Raw genomic sequence first — 17,967 nt, 5'->3', positions numbered from 1 at the left:
AGGAATATATCGGCACCTGTTGCTTTGGCATGCTCCTAGCAGCGTTTTCCTTCATTTCTGCATTTACATGTGGACGGGATTATTTTTTAAAACGAAAACGGAAAATCTCCGTTTTCAAAAATACCCGTGTACGTGTGGACGTAGCCTCAGAAGCACGTAAAAATTCCAAAACATGTACAAAAGACAACAGAAGTGCTCCAGAATGCTAGGCGCAGTGGTTGAGCTTTTGTTACCTAGAGGCTACACAAGCCAGCAAGTACCAACGACCAGTGTGTGGTAGTAAGAGGTAAATGAACTTTTTTTTTTTTTTTTTTTTTTTTAAATTATTTGAATATATATGAGTGCTTGTGTATAAGATAAGATAAGATAACCTTTATTAGTCCCACACGTGGGAAATTTGTTTTGTCACAGCAGGAAGTGGACAGTGCAAAAGTTATGAAGGACAATTAGAATAAAATAAAATAAGAATAAATACAGTACACAACTGTACAGAATAGAATAAAAATATAATACTATATACAGTAGAATAAAATAGAATAAAATATACAATAGGATAAAAATAGAATACAAATGCTATATACAACAGAGTGAAAAATACAACGGTGCCAGAAAGATTATTGCACATTTGTGTTATTGCACATTTGTGGATGTGTGTGTATGATCAGTTAAAGTCTTTGTTGTGGAGTCTGACAGCAGTGGGGAGGAAAGACCTGCGAAATCTCTGCGTCCCACTGAAGGAGCTGCTCAGTGCTGTCACAGTCTCATGCATGGGGTGGGAGATGTTGTCCAGCAGGGATGACAGCTTAGCCACCATTCTCCTGTCACTCACAACCTCCACTGGGTCCAGAGGGCATCCTAGAACAGAGCTGGCCCTTCGGATCAGCCTGTTCAGTCTCTTCCTGTCCCCAGCAGAGATGCTGCCACCCCAGCAGACCACACCATAAAAGATGGCTGAGGCCACCACAGAGTCATAGAAGGTCTTCAGGAGTGGGCCCTCCACTCCAAACGACCTGAGTCTCCGCAGCAGGTACAGCCTGCTCTGCCCTTTCCTGTAGAGGGCGTCTGAGTTATGAGTCCAGTCCAGTTTGTTGTTCAGATGAACACCAAGGTACCTGTAGCTGTCCACAGTCTCAATGTCCATACCTTGGATGTTCAGTGGTTGCAGTGGAGGATGTTTGTTCCTGCGGAAGTCTACCACCAGCTCCTTGGTTTTACTGGCATTGATCTGGAGGTAGTTCAGCTGGCACCAGTCCACAAAGTCCTGAGTCAGTCCTCTGTACTCCTTGTCGTCCCCATCAGTGATGAGGCCGACTATAGCAGAGTCATCAGAGAACTTCTGCAGGAAGCACTGGGTGGAGTTGTGGGAGAAGTCTGCAGTGTAGATGGTGAAGAGGAACGGAGCCAGAACAGTTCCCTGTGGGGCCCCCGTACTGCAGACGACCCTGTCCGACACACAGCCCTGAGTCCTCACATACTGTGGTCGGTCGGTGAGGTAGTCCAAAATCCAGGTAGTGAGGTGATGGTCCACTCCAGAGTTCTCCAGCTTGTCCTTCAGAACCGAGGGAAGAATAGTGTTGAAGGCACTGGAGAAATCAAAGAACATGATTCTCACAGTGCTCCCAGCGGTCTCCAGGTGAGCGAGGGAGCGATGTAGGAGGTGGATGACGGCATCATCCGCTCCAATGCCAGGCTGGTAGGCAAACTGAAGTGGGTCCAGTGATGAGCTCACAAGGCGCCGAAGCTGAGCCAGGACCAGCCGCTCCAGGGTCTTCATCAGGTGGGATGTCAGAGCCACCGGCCTGTAGCTGTTGAGGTCCTTGGGGCGTGAAGTCTTTGGCACTGGTACAACACAGGAGGTTTTCCAGAGCTGTGGGACTCTTCCCAGCCTCAGGCTCAGGTTGAAGAGGTGTTCCATCACACCACACAGTTGGTCTGCGCAGGACCTGACGACCCTCGAGCTGATGCCATCTGGACCCGCTGCCTTCTTGCCATTAATCCTCCTCAGTTCCCTCCTAACCTGGGTGGTTGAGAGAGACAGGCTGGAGCCTTGTGTTGATTGTGTATTGGATGCTGTTGTTGGGGGTGGGGAGGAGTGAGCAGGGTGAATAGAGGAGGTGTGAAGTGTCTGAGGTGTCAGAGGTGGAACAGCAGCAGTGGGGGTGGTTGAGTCTGCAGCCGATGTTGGAGACTGCCTCATGGCTGAATCAAATCTGTTGAAGAAATGATTCAGTTCATTTGCCCACCTCACATCCCTCCCAGGCAGAGAGTTCTGATGTTTGTGGCCCGAGATGGTTCTGAGGCCTCTCCAGACTTCACCAACGTTATTTTGCTGAAGCTGGTTCTCCATCTTCAGCCTGTAGCTATCCTTCCCATTCCTTATCAGTCCCCTCAACTCTCTCTGCACCCTTTTCAACTCCTCTTTGTCTTTGGATTTGAAGGCCCTCCTCTTCTGCTTGAGGACAGCTTTAATTTCCGGGGTAATCCAAGGTTTGTTGTTGGAGAAACACCGTACAATCCTGGTAGGTACGGTGTTATCCACACAGAAATTAATATAGTCCGTAATGCATGTAGTAAGGCTGTCGATGTCCTCTCCGTGGTCGTCACAGATCACCTCCCACACAGTCGACTCAAAACAATCCTTAAGAGCCTCCTCGCTCTCCTGCGACCATCTCTGTACTGTGCGGGTGGCTGGTGGCTCCCTGCGCACTAAGGGCTCATACACAGGGACAAGGTGCACCAGGTTGTGATCAGATCTGCCCAGGGGAGGGAGAGGTGATGAACTGTATGCCTCTTCAGCATTGGCATACAGTAAGTCCAGTGTTTTATTGTCTCTGGTTGGGCAGGTCACATACTGGGTGAAGGTGGGCAGTGTGGAGTCCAGTGAGGCATGATTGAAGTCCCCCGATATTATGAGGAGGGCTCTCGGAGATTGTGTTTGCAGTCTGCTGACCACTGAGTGGAGAGAGTCACAGGCTGCATCCGCGTTGGCCGAGGGGGGGGACATACGCTGTTATCGCGATAACATGCGAGAATTCCCGGGGCAGGTAGTACGGACGCATGCTAATGGCTAACAGCTCAATGTCTCTGCTGCAGAGTTGTTCTTTTACAGTGATGTGCCCAGGGTTACACCATCTGTCATTCACAAACACTGCCAGTCCCCCTCCTTTCCTCTTACCGCTGTCTCTTGTCCTGTCCGCTCGAAGCAGCTGGAATCCCGGTAGTGTCACACTCGTGTCCGGAGTTAGCGGTGTTAGCCACGACTCCGTTAGCATCATGATGCTACATTGCCGGTACTCCCTCTGTGACCAGGTTAGCGACGTGAGCTCATCCAATTTATTGTGCAAAGACCGTACATTTCCAATAATTACAGAAGGAAGAGATGGTCGATAACGTCTCCTTCTCGGGCGACGGCGCTCCTTCCCAGCACGACACGCCCGTCTTTTCCTCCTCAGCTCGCTGGGAATGTCGGGTCTGTCCGCCAGCAGTACTGCTGTGGGACGCAGCGCTAACAGCTGATCCTTACTGTAAACAAATGATCCCTGCTCTGGGTCCCCAGACATGGGTGAAAAAAGTAGAAAAAAACTAAGAAAAACGACATGAACTAGCACAAAACGGTAGAACATGGTTGCAGAGTCTAATTACTAATACGTTAGTTATAGAAAAATTACGAGAAGAAAAGATAAGAAGGAAAGAAACTCGGAATGAGCAGAGCTGCTGTAACAGGCTGCCGCACACGGGGGGCGACACACGGGGGTATAAATACACAAACAATACACATATGCTTTCAATTGTGTAATTTAAGTGATCTAGGTAGCTCTGTTTTGGAAGTTCAGTTAACGCTAGAAATGTGTTTTAGAGTTTGTACGTGCTTTTTGGAGTTTGTACGTGTCTCTAGGGGCCACTGTATATATTTATATATAAACATATATAAATAAAACCACTTTTTTTACATTAGTAATTCCTTTTGTGCATAATTTTATATTATTGTAATAATAAATTAATTAAAGCAACAAAACAACCTGAAGAGCCGGTTGGGAGCCGAATCTTTTTAGTGATTCGAGCCGAAAGAGCCGGTTCTCTAAAAAGAGCCGGAAATCCCATCACTAGTATGCTGGTTCTGTGCTTTTGAAATGCAAGTAATAACAACTTTATACCCTTTGTACTGGTTTATATTTGTTTTGTTTTTTTCCCTCTTTTTTGTGCATGCTTTATTTCAAATTTAGAATCAACTGTGGCTGAATATATATGGAGTGTTGATCGAAGGCTTCAAAATATGATACCTTATCAATATTTTCAATATGACCAGTTTATATCAAATAAATACAGTTTGCTGTTTAGTTGCTTTTTATGTTGTTGTTTTTTTAATCATATGAGAGCCTGAATCAGGGTCACTTTCAGATTTATTTTCAGTAAATATCTGCCCTACACACAATGAACAGAATACTGAGCAGATCTAAAGATGCAGGTTTATTTTGCTGTGTAGGGTTTGATTATTATTTTTTTAACTAATTGTAGGGTTTCCCTGCCAGACCCTACATGTGCCAAGAATTCTTGGTCATTCACTGATACTCAGGTAAAAAAAGTGCAAGACAATTTATCACTCCTATATATTCAAACTTCTGCAAGTCATTATTCCAAGAGTATCAGTTGGCAATCAGGTCACTCTGAAAGTGATGTGTTCTGGCTGGGAACTATACGTTAGCAAGTGCTGCGAATAAATCTCACATTTCAGCAATGCTGACAATTTACACTGAAACAACTTACTAAGGGACTGAATTTGTATTTAATCCCTAAATTCTGAATAAATAAAGAGTTGTTTCACAGTGAGTGCTTTCACAGCTGGACTATTTCAGTACTGATCACTCAGTCTCTCTGTTTTCACACTTAATTTTTACACCCTATAAAACGGTATGTCTTTATTTGAATTGTTTATTTTTTCATTTACACAAAATGCATTCATTTTGTCATATCAGCCTTTGTTTCTGTACTCAGCTCTTCATTACTTTCACTTTTCATTGGTGGTTTAGTGAGATTTCTTCACAAACCTGTTTCAGCTCATGCTAGAAAACTCCTCCTCTGTCATGGAGAGGAGGAGTATGTGCAATAAAACCAACTACCTGCTGAAATTGTCCCTCACAGACAAATTACTACAACTCTTAGGAGCACCCTCCTTTCCTCCTTGAAGAGATCGACACAGCTTCATCATGTCGGCCTGTTGTAGACATGTTCTGGGTTTGCTCTTATCCATCATTGGCTTTTTAGGGACGATATTCATCTGCGCACTGCCGCTATGGAAAACCTCAGCTTTAGTTGGTTCAAGCATCACCACTTCTCAGATCCACTTTGAGGGTCTGTGGGTGATGTGTGTGATAAGGAGTACAGGCAATATGCAGTGCAAATCCTATGATTCTATACAGGACTTACCTAAAGACCTGCAGGGTGCCAGAGTGCTCATCGTTTTTGCTATCATCATCCAGTTCTGTGGGATTCTGCTTAGCGTGGTTGGGAGCAAATGCATCAACATTGTGCCAAACAAATGGCAAAAGACCAAAGTGGTTATAGCTTCCGGAGCTTTGTTTACTATATCAGGTTTCTTGGTGGCCCTACCAGTCAGCTCATGTTGGATCAACCTCACCATTAGTATGAAATCCAACAGCCTTTTCCTGGCCAACATTCATAGAGTGGAGCCGGGAGACGTACTCTACATCGGCTGGGCCACTGCAGGACTGCTGTATCTGGGAGGAGGCCTCCTCTGCTGCTCCTTTTCCTCCAGGAATGAGACTGAATATGAGGTTGGATACTCCAGGGCTGAGTCTGTGGAAGCAAGATAAAGGTTTCACTTTCTCTTTGCCATTGAATTAGTCTATTATTAAGTTAAGCAGTCATAATTTGTTTACTTAACTGACTGTAAATTTTTTGGCTTCAAAACATACTTTCAAAACAAACTGTAGGAACAAACACCCAGGATTTTTGAATGTGTGAATGCATACTAGTCAAAAAATGACAAGTAAGTTTGCATTCTAAATGGATTTTGTTAACCAAAACTATGATATATGTATATACAAGGTGTTTAGTACAAGATGTGACCTCTTCTGGGTGTAATGTAGCCAGTCACCCATCTACACATCGATTTGTTGTTGAGGACACTCAGATCAGAGATGTGAATCTCACGAATATGAAAGATACATGAATGCTTATATGCCAACAGCTAAGCTTCAGTCAATTGCAGCATGGTGACACAAACTGAACCAGTTCTGAAGTGTACAAGTCAATTCATTGTGTTCACTAACGAAAATACCAATCCCACCACTGATTAAAACCAATAAACCACATCTGAAAACCACTTACAGAATATATTTAAATAGATTTAAAACAAACTAGTTTCAACACATAAAACTTGCCTTTCTTTCTTTTACCAGTATATATTTTCTTGTATTTACACAATTTTGCTATACATCTTTTTCCATTTATGTTGTTTTATATTAGTAACACAGACATACTTAAACATTTTTTTCTCTTATATCTGTGGAATTTAAAGCATGCACATTTAAAACAGTTTAATATCAAATTTGAATGATATAAATTTGATTAATAATGATAAAGTAATTGATTTAAATGTGTTGTTTGAACTTACTTTTCCTTTGATTTGTTATTGATCAATGTTTTTTTTCTGTGTACGATTATATGCCAATATAATTTAAGACTGGCATTTATGAGTATATAATATCATTATGTTAGCAAGAATAATTACAATAATGTCAAACGATAAAGAAATTCTAACACTAAATCTGGTTTTGGGAGTGTTTGTGAAAGAATCTTTACAGCTTTTGTGGTAAATCCTTGCTGCCAAACAGGCTAAAAATGTATTTTTTATTTTTATTTTGTTTGGTAGATTTTTGCATTAAAGAATGAGAGTGTAAGGAAAAACCCCATATTCCTAACAAATATTTACACAACATTTGTTAAAGAACGTCACATACTAAGTTAAAGTTATTATCAGCTCACAGACTTGTCAGACTTGTCTCCGTTTTTTTCAAGACACCAGTTGTATTAAGCAGACAAAACAAAGGTGAGTTATTTTGATCAAAGTTATGTCAAAATGCATTTTCATGGATCAACCTTATCATTAAAAATTAACGCAAAGCTTATATTCGATGAAACAAGACAGCGCAAGTAAATATGAGTACATTTATAATATGTGACAGTTTATATTTCAGCTTTAAAAAGAATCCGATTAAAACAGATTGGCAGATTGTTACATGTTAGCCTATTAACATAAAATATCGGCTCAGATAATATATAACAATGGGGTTTTTTTTTTTTTTTTTTTAAACAATTTTAACTCGCAACATTTGCAGCTAATTTAGTAGTTTTGTGACTTAGTACAGAGTTGGGTAGTTACTTCTAGTCATCACTGTCATTTTTATATATATATATATATATATATATATATATATATATATATATATATATATATATATATATATATATATATATATATATATATATATATATATATATATATATATATATATATATATATATATATATATATATATATATATATATATATATATATATATATACACACTCACTATTTAACAGAGTCCCCCCTGTTTACATTTAAGGTAAGCTAAGGTAGCCTACCTTGGGGACCCCTACTGGATGTGTGCCTTGTATGCCTCCACCAGTATTTGAACCCCGATTGTTCATAATTACCATTTTGCATGTCTGCATTTTTCTGATTTTGTGATATCAGCCTTTGTATTCACATGTGAAACTCAACTGTCCGTATCACAGACAGTTGAAACAAGCTGGTTGGGTGAGATTTCTTTACAAACCTGTTTCTTCTCATGCTAGAAAACTCCTCCTCTGTCACCTCCTTTAGCACTCTCTAATCAGTAGGAAAGAAAACCAGAGTCGACTTCTCCTCTGTGTGGACAATAAAAACTAATACCTGCTGAACTCTTCTCTTACAAAACTCTCTTACTACATTTTCTCCTTGAAGAGATCAACAGAGCTTCATCATGGCAGTTAGCTGCAGACAGATTCTGGGTTTGGTCGCAGCCATCATTGGTGTTCTAGGGACAATAGTTATCTGTTTCCTCCCATTGTGGAAAGTCTCAGACTTCATTAGTGCTGACATTGCCACTACTTATGTGATCTTTGAGGGTTTGTGGGTGAACTGCATTCTGCTGACTACAGATGAGATGGAGTGCAAAGAGTATGATTCTATGCTCACCTTACCTCAAGACCTGCAGGATGCCAGAGTGCTCATCGTTTTTGCTATCATCATCCAGTTCTTTGGGATTGTGCTTGGTGTGGTTGGGGCCAAGTGCACCAACTTTATACCAGACGCAAGGCAAAAGACCAAAGCGGATATAGCTTCTGGAGTGTTGTTACTCATTGCAGCTAGCTTGGTGGCCCTGCCTGTCCACTGGACCACACACGCCATCGTAAGTGATATGTTCAACCCTGACCTGGCAAACGATCAAAGGAGGCATCTGGGAGCTTCACTCTTCATCGGCTGGGTGTCCGCAGGACTGCTATACCTGGGAGGAGCCCTTCTCTGCTGCTCCTTTTTCTGCAGGAATGAGACAGAATGTGACGTTAAATCTGCACATACTAACACTAAACAACAACGTTCATCTAGACAGCGTTCTACTAGAAACAAGAAAAAGGTTTCATGATGGTTTCACTCTCTGTTTGACTGAGTCCACTGTTAACATCAGGTAATAAAGTCTGAAATATGAGTGAAATATGTAGGAATCTTTGCATTTTGTCTGTCTTCAAAACATATGGTAGGAATATGTGCAGTATTCTGAATGCTTGTGAGCACACAGTCAAAAAAAGTTGTTTTTTTTAGTTTGTTTTTTTCAATGTTTACAGGGTAAATAACAGTCAGTACAAACATCATACCGTCTAACATGCATGGGTTTTTATAGGATATGGGAACTGAGTTGAGCAAGTTTGTGTTCTAATAGATTTTATTGAATTTCTTCTGTCTTATATCCCCTTACTTATTCCAAAGTGATAGATTTTCAGGGCGTAAGTTATAGTGGGACAGTGTTTTGTTTTTTTTGTTTTTTTTCAGCATTAGCAGTGTTAGCTGCTCCAGCTTGCCATGTTAGCAGCTAATGCTAACTGGAGCAGAAGGGCTAATGCTATGTTCTTTCAGCTTTTTACCCCAATTAGCAGATAATTCTACCCATACCACTAACTATTACGCTTTGTGTCACGCTGGAATTTTTGGGACACAGATTCTACATTCAGAGCCAAATCCACAGCAAATATATTTTGCAGCACAGATTTTTCTGTTCCTGTTGTCAAGCATACAATGCATGTTGAACTGCTGTTCATTGCCAGAGAGAAGGCACTCCTCTTCCTGGAATGAAGGGAAACCTGCTGCCTCCTCTCTAACACAGTGGCTTATCTCTGTCCACATTTTGTCAGACAGCTCTGAACAAGGTAGAACAAGGAAAAAAGTAATGAGTCCTATTCGCTGCAGATCTAAACACAGGAAACACAGGCTTAAGCTGATCAAAGCTCAGATTTGATCTACTATAAGGAAATGAAACTGTCTGAATGAGGGCTTCAGCTGGACCAGAAGAAGTTGTGCTTTTTAATCTGTCTGGATTTACTGAAGTATCCAACAACTCTTATCTGTGGGCACAACTACTGAGTAAGCTGTATCAAGAACTACTGGAAAGAGGAGGAGATTAAGAAGAGTTTCCAGCTGTTATCAGTGCAGAAAGGGCTTCATACCAAAGCTAGTTCTGCAAACGCCTGATTAGCTGAAGAAGACTAGACTCTAAACCTCTCCTCATCCACAACACTATGTTGGACTTAAAGATGTGACCTGTGGTGTGTGTGCACTGGGAGGGCCCTGAAAGTCTCCAATTCCTGTCTGCAGTGTGTGGCCTCTTACTGTGAGAGCCACCTCCAGGTTCGGTATGAAATTAGGACTTTTCAGAACCAGCGATCAGCAGTATATCAGTTAACCTCTGTGGTATGAAGGTACACAGAGGCCACTACACAGTGTCAGCTGTAGCAGAAAGGACTGAGAGGCAGAGAGAGCTCAGGCCAACATGACTCAACATCCAACAGTGAAACCAGGACACACAGAAAGATGTAGAAAGGCTTCAGCAGCATGTGAAGGCCATCAGTGTCTATATTGATAAAGCAGTGAGGGAAGCCTAGACAATCTTCAGCCAGCTGGTCCAACTCATGTAGAAGAAAAACTTCAGAAGAAGCCGCAGCAGGATATTATTGAGCTTAATTTACAATTTTATCGTAAACATTTTTTAGTTGAATAAATAAAATACTCTAGGAATACACTTTGTTAGTCAAACCAATAATATAATTAACTTTGGTTATCCTTTTCCAATTACCACTGAAGGCAACATTATTCAGATAGTGAAGAGTTCAGAGTTTGTTGCTGAAGGAATACCTTGTTTGCAATTGCATTTGACAGCAAGACATTTTGGTCAGTGTGTGAAGAAACTTGTTGAGAGGAGAAATCTCAACATCTCAGTGGCCATAGGTGATCTTTGTTGTCAGTGTTGCCTGACGGTATTTTTCACTAGAAAGTCCACAATAACTAAAATTTCTAAGTTTCTGCAGCTGAAAGTAGCATTTTAAACAATTTAAATCTTAATTTCAGGGAGTTCCCCCCCCCCAAATCTACTTGCTTTCTAAAGAATCTTGTGAGAAAAGGTTATTATAGAAAGAACAGGAACAAATGCCAAAAGTTATAGCAACCCCCCCAAAAAACCATACAAAATTCAGAATAATAAAGATGAATTGAGTAACAGTTGCATTCACACAATAATAATAGAACAAAATATTGCTGAACAGACGTTTGTCAGAAAAAAAAAAAAAAAAAAAAAAAAAAACCACACACACCGTCCAAGTCTGCCATGATGTTCTTAATTTTTTTTGGTCTGTTGTTAATGCTATGGAAGAATGATTGTCCAAGGCCAATTTAAACTTAAGTGCCACAAAAACACAACCCTACATCAGTAGTCCTGTGTATATACAGTACAGTTACAAGTGACATTAGTAGCATGAGGACCTAGTTTGAATTTACAGACACTGTGTATTTAGAGTAATATAACATCATCAGAATGAATCAACTGTAGTTTTTTTAAGTCTACAAACAGAAACTGTTACATTTCCAAAACACCATGTGCCAAAAGATTCCTAGAATTACAATTAAATAAATAAAAATTCTGGAAGTGATCTTGGCTCTTGGTGGTGGAACACGGCACCAGCACTTTATCCTATGAAGAACAGTGTCAACAAGTATGCCCAACTGGACGATATATGTCGGGTGTTTTGGACTTGGAGAGGGCATTTAACCGCATCTCTTGGGGTTGTTTTGTAGTATCAGGCATCGTGTCTGTTGTTACAAACTGGGCATTAGTACATTTGCAGTGATTCACATTACCAGCAAAGTCAAATTCAAACGAGGTGGATATTGGATTCTGTTCTTAGTTTCTGAACTGAACTTCTACGTACATACAGTAGAGTGAAAAAGTCTTTCAAATCATTAAACAACTCAAAATATTAGACAAAGAAAACACAAGTGAAAAAGCTTGGATCTTGGAATGACGTGGCACAACATAGAAGAGCCACCTACATGGGATAAGACTCACAAGCTTGGCTTCCAGGTTAGGAAAAGTGAACAGAAGACATTTAAATACAGCTGCTGATGAGTTCAACAAAAACAAGAAACAGTTTGTTAAAAACACTTGCACTGATTTATCAGTGACATCCATTTACTCAAGAATTCCTGATAAGTGGATGACTGGAATATATAGTTTATCATTTCAACTGTGTACTGTATAAAATGGAAGTATATATGCCAGATGTGGTGTGATGCTTGTGTGATTTTTAACAGGAATCTACTAAATTTTACAGTACTCATGCTGCTTTACCAAACATTTGATGACTAGGTGTGCGGTTCCTGCTGTAAATTGATTCACTCTTAAGATTCAGAAATGTAAGTGATAAGAGGACAGACATGTGTGCACTCGCTTATTAACGTAATTAAATAGTTTCTAAATGCATGCTCGATCACCCAGGTAAGTTGGTTCTGTACCTGAGGCCTTGGAAACTGCCAAGCAAAGACTCACAGCCTTGGACAGCCACTCGAAGAGGTACACCAGAGAGATTGAAGGCAGGAGAATAAACTAGCTGTTCTCTACAGAACCAGCCAAGGTGTGCTCTCACTGGCTAGGGAACAATATGAGAACAGCACCACCAAGGCTAGAGATGGAGCAATACTGGAAGAGCATATGGGAGAAGGATGCAACCCATAACGGCAATGCTCAGTGGCTAGTGGATCTGAGGGCAGACCACAGCAACCTCCCTGAACAGGGACCAGTAACCATCACAGTGGCAGACATCCAAGACAAGGTCTCCAGCATGAAGAGTTGGACAGCACCAGGCCCTGTAATGTTCATGCCTACTGGCTGAAGAAGCTGACTGCACTCCATGAGCGCCTGGCACTAAAAATGAACCATCTGACATCCAGAAATCCTAGCAGTGGCTGGACAAAGCTGGACTGAAAGACAGCACAGAGACATTAATCATGGCAGCACAGGAACAAGCTCTGAGCACAAGATCCATAGAGGCTGCGGTCTATCACACCAGGTGAGACCCCAGGTCACAGAGTTGTGCAATCTGGTTGACGACCTTGATGGTGAAACTTTTAAGATCAAATTGCTTGACAAGTCTGATCCACCAGAAAGTCAGCCTGGCAGTCTTGATGACGCTTACGTGCTGCAGAGTGAATCTCAGGCAGGTAATTCTGGTGTGTATGAGGAGCTTTCACAGCAGACTAACCCAGTCGAATCAGACCGACAATGTAGCAAAAAAAGAAACCAAATCTGTGTGGAAATATTTAAAACAGATGCAAAATTGTTTGTCTTCAGAATTTAAAGATTTAAAGACTCAATCAAAAGCAGCAAAAAACAAGCTCGTGATCTTAATTTCACCCAGAATCTTTTGCGTCTGGAGTTTGGGAACAATGCTCAGTCGTGCTGAGAAGTAAAAACAATGAGGAAACTCATGGAACTCAGTCATTCTGTTTGTCAAGTAAGAATAAATGGGAAACCACAAGGAAGCGGTTTCCTCGTGTTCAGCAGATTTGTCCTCACAAATGCCCATGTTATTAAAGATTTCTGTAATGATAACAGCCGGCTTAATGAGCGGGTCACTGTCACTTTCTCTTATGAAAGTCTGGAGCAGAACGATGGCCTGATAGATGTGGAAGAGGTTTCTGGTTATGATTACTCACCTGATGTGTCAGGGACTGACTGGGCTTAGTTAAAGCTCAGTGATGTTCAGATATTGCCTGGTGGTCTCCTAACACACTGGATTCATTCGTCACAGTGGTGGCATTAGCATTGTTGGACATCCAGATGGTGGAACGAAAAAGATCGAATCTTGTTTGGTTGTTTCATCTGAGAACCGGAATCAGGTTGTGGAAAGGCATTACAGTAACAATAATGAGCCTGTCCAGTTCGTTACTCGCAGTGTCATGATGTGCGGTGTGGCAGGCAGGAATTGGACCCAAAATGCAGGACTCAGAGGAAAACCGTGAACTCAAAAAACTCTGCTTTAATGCAGGCTTGGAAAGAATACAAAATGATAACAAACTAAACTGGGAATCCAAGAATACAACTCACGAGAGAACACACAGCACAAGAGGGGAACCGATGTTAACGACACAACAACAAGAACTAACTGACAGGGACTAAAATACACTGGCAAGCACATGAGGAAACGAGGAACAGGTGGGCACACAGCTGGGATTCATGGACATAATGAGACACAGACCTACAAAGCATAACAGGAAACACACAGACTATTTTACCACACAAACGCGAGGACCCGAACGGAGTACAGAGGGAAGACACAGGTAGGGATGATAAACACGATGACCAAACTCAAAGAACTAATACAAAATCAGAATAAACTAGAAAATGATAATAATAAACTCAAAGCGCTGGGTCACCGACCCAGGACCATGACACACAGGTTCTTTGAAAAAGTGGCAGTTGATCTTAAACAGCGCAAACACCTTCTGACTTACGAGTCTTGTTTCTATTTTGGGTCCTCTGGCTCTCCTGTCTTTAACGAGGACGGCGATGTTGTTGCAATGCATTCAGGAGGGTACACCTACCCTGGTGTGATGGGTCAAAACCAGAGTGTCATAGAGTTTGGGTATCCCTTTTCTGACATCATTGAGCACATCATTATTCAAATGGTGGAGAGAGAAAAGTTTGATCTGTTGAAAGAATACCTCAGTTGCAAATGTGCTCGACAGCAAGACTTTTTGGTTGGTGTGAAAAAGCTCGTTGAGAGCAGAAATCTCACAAGGTTTAAAAATGTATTGAACAGTTCAGTGGCTGTAGATGACGAGAGTTTGAAGGCTTTCTTTGAATTCTTCTCTCAGAGAGAGCAGCCTGAGCCCATGGATATTAATTGAGTGCACACAAGGTTAACTGCAGACAGAAGATAAAGTGAGAACAGTTCGAGCAGTAAAAGCAGTCGTTATTTTTAATAAGTCAGGACACTTGTTCAGAAAAACTAAAATTTTTTCAATTTACTCTTTCATATAAGGTTTTGTTAAACAACTGATGCATCATGTACTATAAATAATATTATTAATAATAATAATGCATGTATGCTGGTTCTGTTGTTTTTGAAATGCAAGTAATAACGACTTTCCAACGTTGTGTTCGGTTAAATTTGAAGAAACTAAGAGAATCTGCTCCGATGCTAAAGAGCTCAAATGATATGGATGTGATAAATATCATGTTGAAGTTTCTCATTTTGATGTGACATTTACACAGTACCGTCTCAAATAACTCTGGTTTACATTTATACCCTTTGTACTGTTTTATATCTGTATTTTTCTCCTTTTTTGTGCATGCTTTATTTCAAATTTAGAATCAACTGTGGCTGAATATATATGGAGTGTTGATCGAAGGCTTCAAAATATGATACCAATATTTTCAATATGACCAGTTTATATCAAATAAATACGGTTTGCTGTTTAGCTGCTTTTTATGTTGTTGTTTTTTAATCATATGAGAGCCTGAATCAGGGTCACTTTCAGATTTATTTTCAGTAAATATCTGCCCTACACACAATGAACAGAATACTGAGCAGATCTAAAGATGCAGGTTTATTTTGCTGTGTAGGGTTTGATTATTATTTTTTTAACTAATTGTAGGGTTTCCCTGCCAGACCCTACATGTGCCAAGAATTCTTGGTCATTCACTGATACTCAGGTTAAAAAAAGTGCAAGACAATTTATCACTCCTATATATTCAAACTTCTGCAAGTCATTAATCCAAGAGTATCAGTTGGCAATCAGGTCACTCTGAAAGTGATGTGTTCTGGCTGGGAACTATACGTTAGCAAGTGCTGCGAATAAATCTCACACATTTCAGCAATGCTGACAATTTACACTGAAACAACTTACTAAGGGACTGAATTTGTATTTAATCCCTAAATTCTGAATAAATAAAGAGTTGTTTCACAGTGAGTGCTTTCACAGCTGGACTATTTCAGTACTGATCACTCAGTCTCTCTGTTTTCACACTTAATTTTTACACCCTATAAAACGGTATGTCTTTATTTGAATTGTTTATTTTTTCATTTACACAAAATGCATTCATTTTGTCATATCAGCCTTTGTTTCTGTACTCAGCTCTTCATTACTTTCACTTTTCATTGGTGGTTTAGTGAGATTTCTTCACAAACCTGTTTCAGCTCATGCTAGAAAACTCCTCCTCTGTGATGGAGAGGAGGAGTATGTGCAACAAAACCAATTACCTGCTGAAATTGTCCCTCACAGACAAATTACTACAACTCTTAGGAGCACCCTCCTTTCCTCCTTGAAGAGATCGACACAGCTTCATCATGTCGGCCTGTTGTAGACATGTTCTGGGTTTGCTCTTATCCATCATTGGCTTTTTAGGGACGATATTCATCTGCGCACTGCCGCTATGGAAAACCTCAGTCTTCTTTGGTTCAAGCAATACCGTTTCTCAGATCCACTTTGAGGGTCTGTGGGAGATGTGTGTGATAAGGAGTACAGGCAATATGCAGTGCAAATCCTACGATTCTATACAGGACTTACCTAAAGACCTGCAGGATGCCAGAGTGCTCATCGTTTTTGCTATCATCATCCAGTTCTGTGGGATTCTGCTTAGCGTGGTTGGGAGCAAATGCATCAACTTTATACCAGACGCAAGGCGAAAGACCAAAGCGGATATAGCTTCTGGAGTCTTGTTACTCATTGCAGCTAGCTTGGTGGCCCTGCCTGTCTACTGGACCACACACGCCATCGTTAAGGATATGTTCAATCCTGACCTGACCAACAATCAAAGAACGGATCTGGGAGCTTCACTCTACATCGGCTGGGTGTCCGCAGGACTGCTATACCTGGGAGGAGCCCTTCTCTGCCGTTCCTTTTTCTGCAGGAATGAGACAGAATGTGACGTTAAATCTGCACATACTAACACTAAACAACAACGTTCATCTAGACAGCGTTCTACTAGAAACAAGAAAAAGGTTTCATGATGGTTTCACTCTCTGTTTGACTGAGTCCACTGTTATCATCAGGTAATAAAGTCTGAAATATGAGTAAAATATGTAGGAATCTTTGCATTTTGTCTGTCTACAAAACATACGATAGGAACATGTGCAATATTCTGAATGCTTGTGAGCACACAGTCAAAAAAAGTTGGGGGGGGGGGGTTTTTTGTTTCTTTTTTTAAATGTTTACAGGGTAAATAACAGTCAGTACAAACATCATACCGTCTAACATGCATGGGTTTTTATAGGATATGGGAACTGAGTTGAGCAAGTTTGTGTTCTAATAGATTTTATTGAATTTCTTCTGTCTTATATCCCCTTACTTATTCCAAAGTGATAGATTTTCAGGGCGTAAGTTATAGTGGGACAGTGTTTTGTTTTTTTTGTTTTTTTCAGCATTAGCAGTGTTAGCTGCTCCAGCTTGCCATGTTAGCAGCTAATGCTAACTGGAGCAGAAGGGCTAATGCTATGTTCTTTCAGCTTTTTACCCCAATTAGCAGATAATTCTACCCATACCACTAACTATTACGCTTTGTGTCACGCTGGAATTTTTGGGACACAGATTCTACATTCAGAGCCAAATCCACAGCAAATATATTTTGCAGCACAGATTTTTCTGTTCCTGTTGTCAAGCATACAATGCATGTTGAACTGCTGTTCATTGCCAGAGAGAAGGCACTCCTCTTCCTGGAATGAAGGGAAACCTGCTGCCTCCTCTCTAACACAGTGACTTATCTCTGTCCACATTTTGTCAGACAGCTCTGAACAAGGTAGAACAAGGAAAAAAGTGATGAGTCCTATTCGCTGCAGATCTAAACACAGGAAACACAGGCTTAAGCTGATCAAAGCTCAGATTTGATCTACTATAAGGAAATGAAACTGTCTGAATGAGGGCTTCAGCTGGACCAGAAGAAGTTGTGCTTTTTAATCTGTCTGGATTTACTGAAGTATCCAACAACTCTTATCTGTGGGCACAACTACTGAGTAAGCTGTATCAAGAACTACTGGAAAGAGGAGGAGATTAAGAAGAGTTTCCAGCTGTTATCAGTGCAGAAAGGGCTTCATACCAAAGCTAGTTCTGCAAACGCCTGATTAGCTGAAGAAGACTAGACTCTAAACCTCTCCTCATCCACAACACTATGTTGGACTTAAAGATGTGACCTGTGGTGTGTGTGCACTGGGAGGGCCCTGAAAGTCTCCAATTCCTGTCTGCAGTGTGTGGCCTCTTACTGTGAGAGCCACCTCCAGGTTCGGTATGAAATTAGGACTTTTCAGAACCAGCGATCAGCAGTATATCAGTTAACCTCTGTGGTATGAAGGTACACAGAGGCCACTACACAGTGTCAGCTG

The 17,967-nt window shown here is 41.0% G+C and overlaps 3 protein-coding genes and 1 pseudogene across 3 annotated transcripts; all 4 read left to right on the top strand.

The window, feature by feature from the left end:
- Nucleotides 1-5,165: 5,165 nt before the first annotated feature.
- LOC134635260 (claudin-4-like) lies at nucleotides 5,166-5,831 on the top strand. The gene has a single exon (XM_063484662.1). It carries the CDS (start codon nucleotides 5,205-5,207, stop codon nucleotides 5,829-5,831), a length of 627 nt encoding a protein of 208 aa, XP_063340732.1. The 5' UTR covers nucleotides 5,166-5,204.
- Nucleotides 5,832-8,027: 2,196 nt separating this feature from the next.
- Nucleotides 8,028-8,690, top strand: LOC134635259 (claudin-4-like). Its single transcript, XM_063484661.1, has one exon. It carries the CDS (start codon nucleotides 8,028-8,030, stop codon nucleotides 8,688-8,690), a length of 663 nt encoding a protein of 220 aa, XP_063340731.1.
- A 2,919-nt stretch (nucleotides 8,691-11,609) lies between these two features.
- On the top strand, nucleotides 11,610-14,497 carry LOC135933602 (serine protease FAM111A-like; annotated as a pseudogene).
- A 1,442-nt stretch (nucleotides 14,498-15,939) lies between these two features.
- Nucleotides 15,940-16,602, top strand: LOC134635257 (claudin-4-like). The gene has a single exon (XM_063484660.1). The coding sequence runs from the start codon at nucleotides 15,940-15,942 to the stop codon at nucleotides 16,600-16,602; it is 663 nt and encodes a 220-aa protein (XP_063340730.1).
- Nucleotides 16,603-17,967: the final 1,365 nt, after the last annotated feature.

This window comes from Pelmatolapia mariae, linkage group LG10_11 (assembly GCF_036321145.2).
Source record: "Pelmatolapia mariae isolate MD_Pm_ZW linkage group LG10_11, Pm_UMD_F_2, whole genome shotgun sequence".
NCBI classification, from domain to species: Eukaryota; Metazoa; Chordata; class Actinopteri; order Cichliformes; family Cichlidae; genus Pelmatolapia; species Pelmatolapia mariae.
This window is presented reverse-complemented; position numbering and strand designations above follow the sequence as displayed.

Coding starts and splice junctions, on each gene's coding strand:
- LOC134635259 (XM_063484661.1), top strand. CDS start 8,028: ATGGCAGTTAGCTGCAGACAGATTCTGGGTTTGGTCGCAGCCATCATT.
- LOC134635260 (XM_063484662.1), top strand. CDS start 5,205: ATGTCGGCCTGTTGTAGACATGTTCTGGGTTTGCTCTTATCCATCATT.
- LOC134635257 (XM_063484660.1), top strand. CDS start 15,940: ATGTCGGCCTGTTGTAGACATGTTCTGGGTTTGCTCTTATCCATCATT.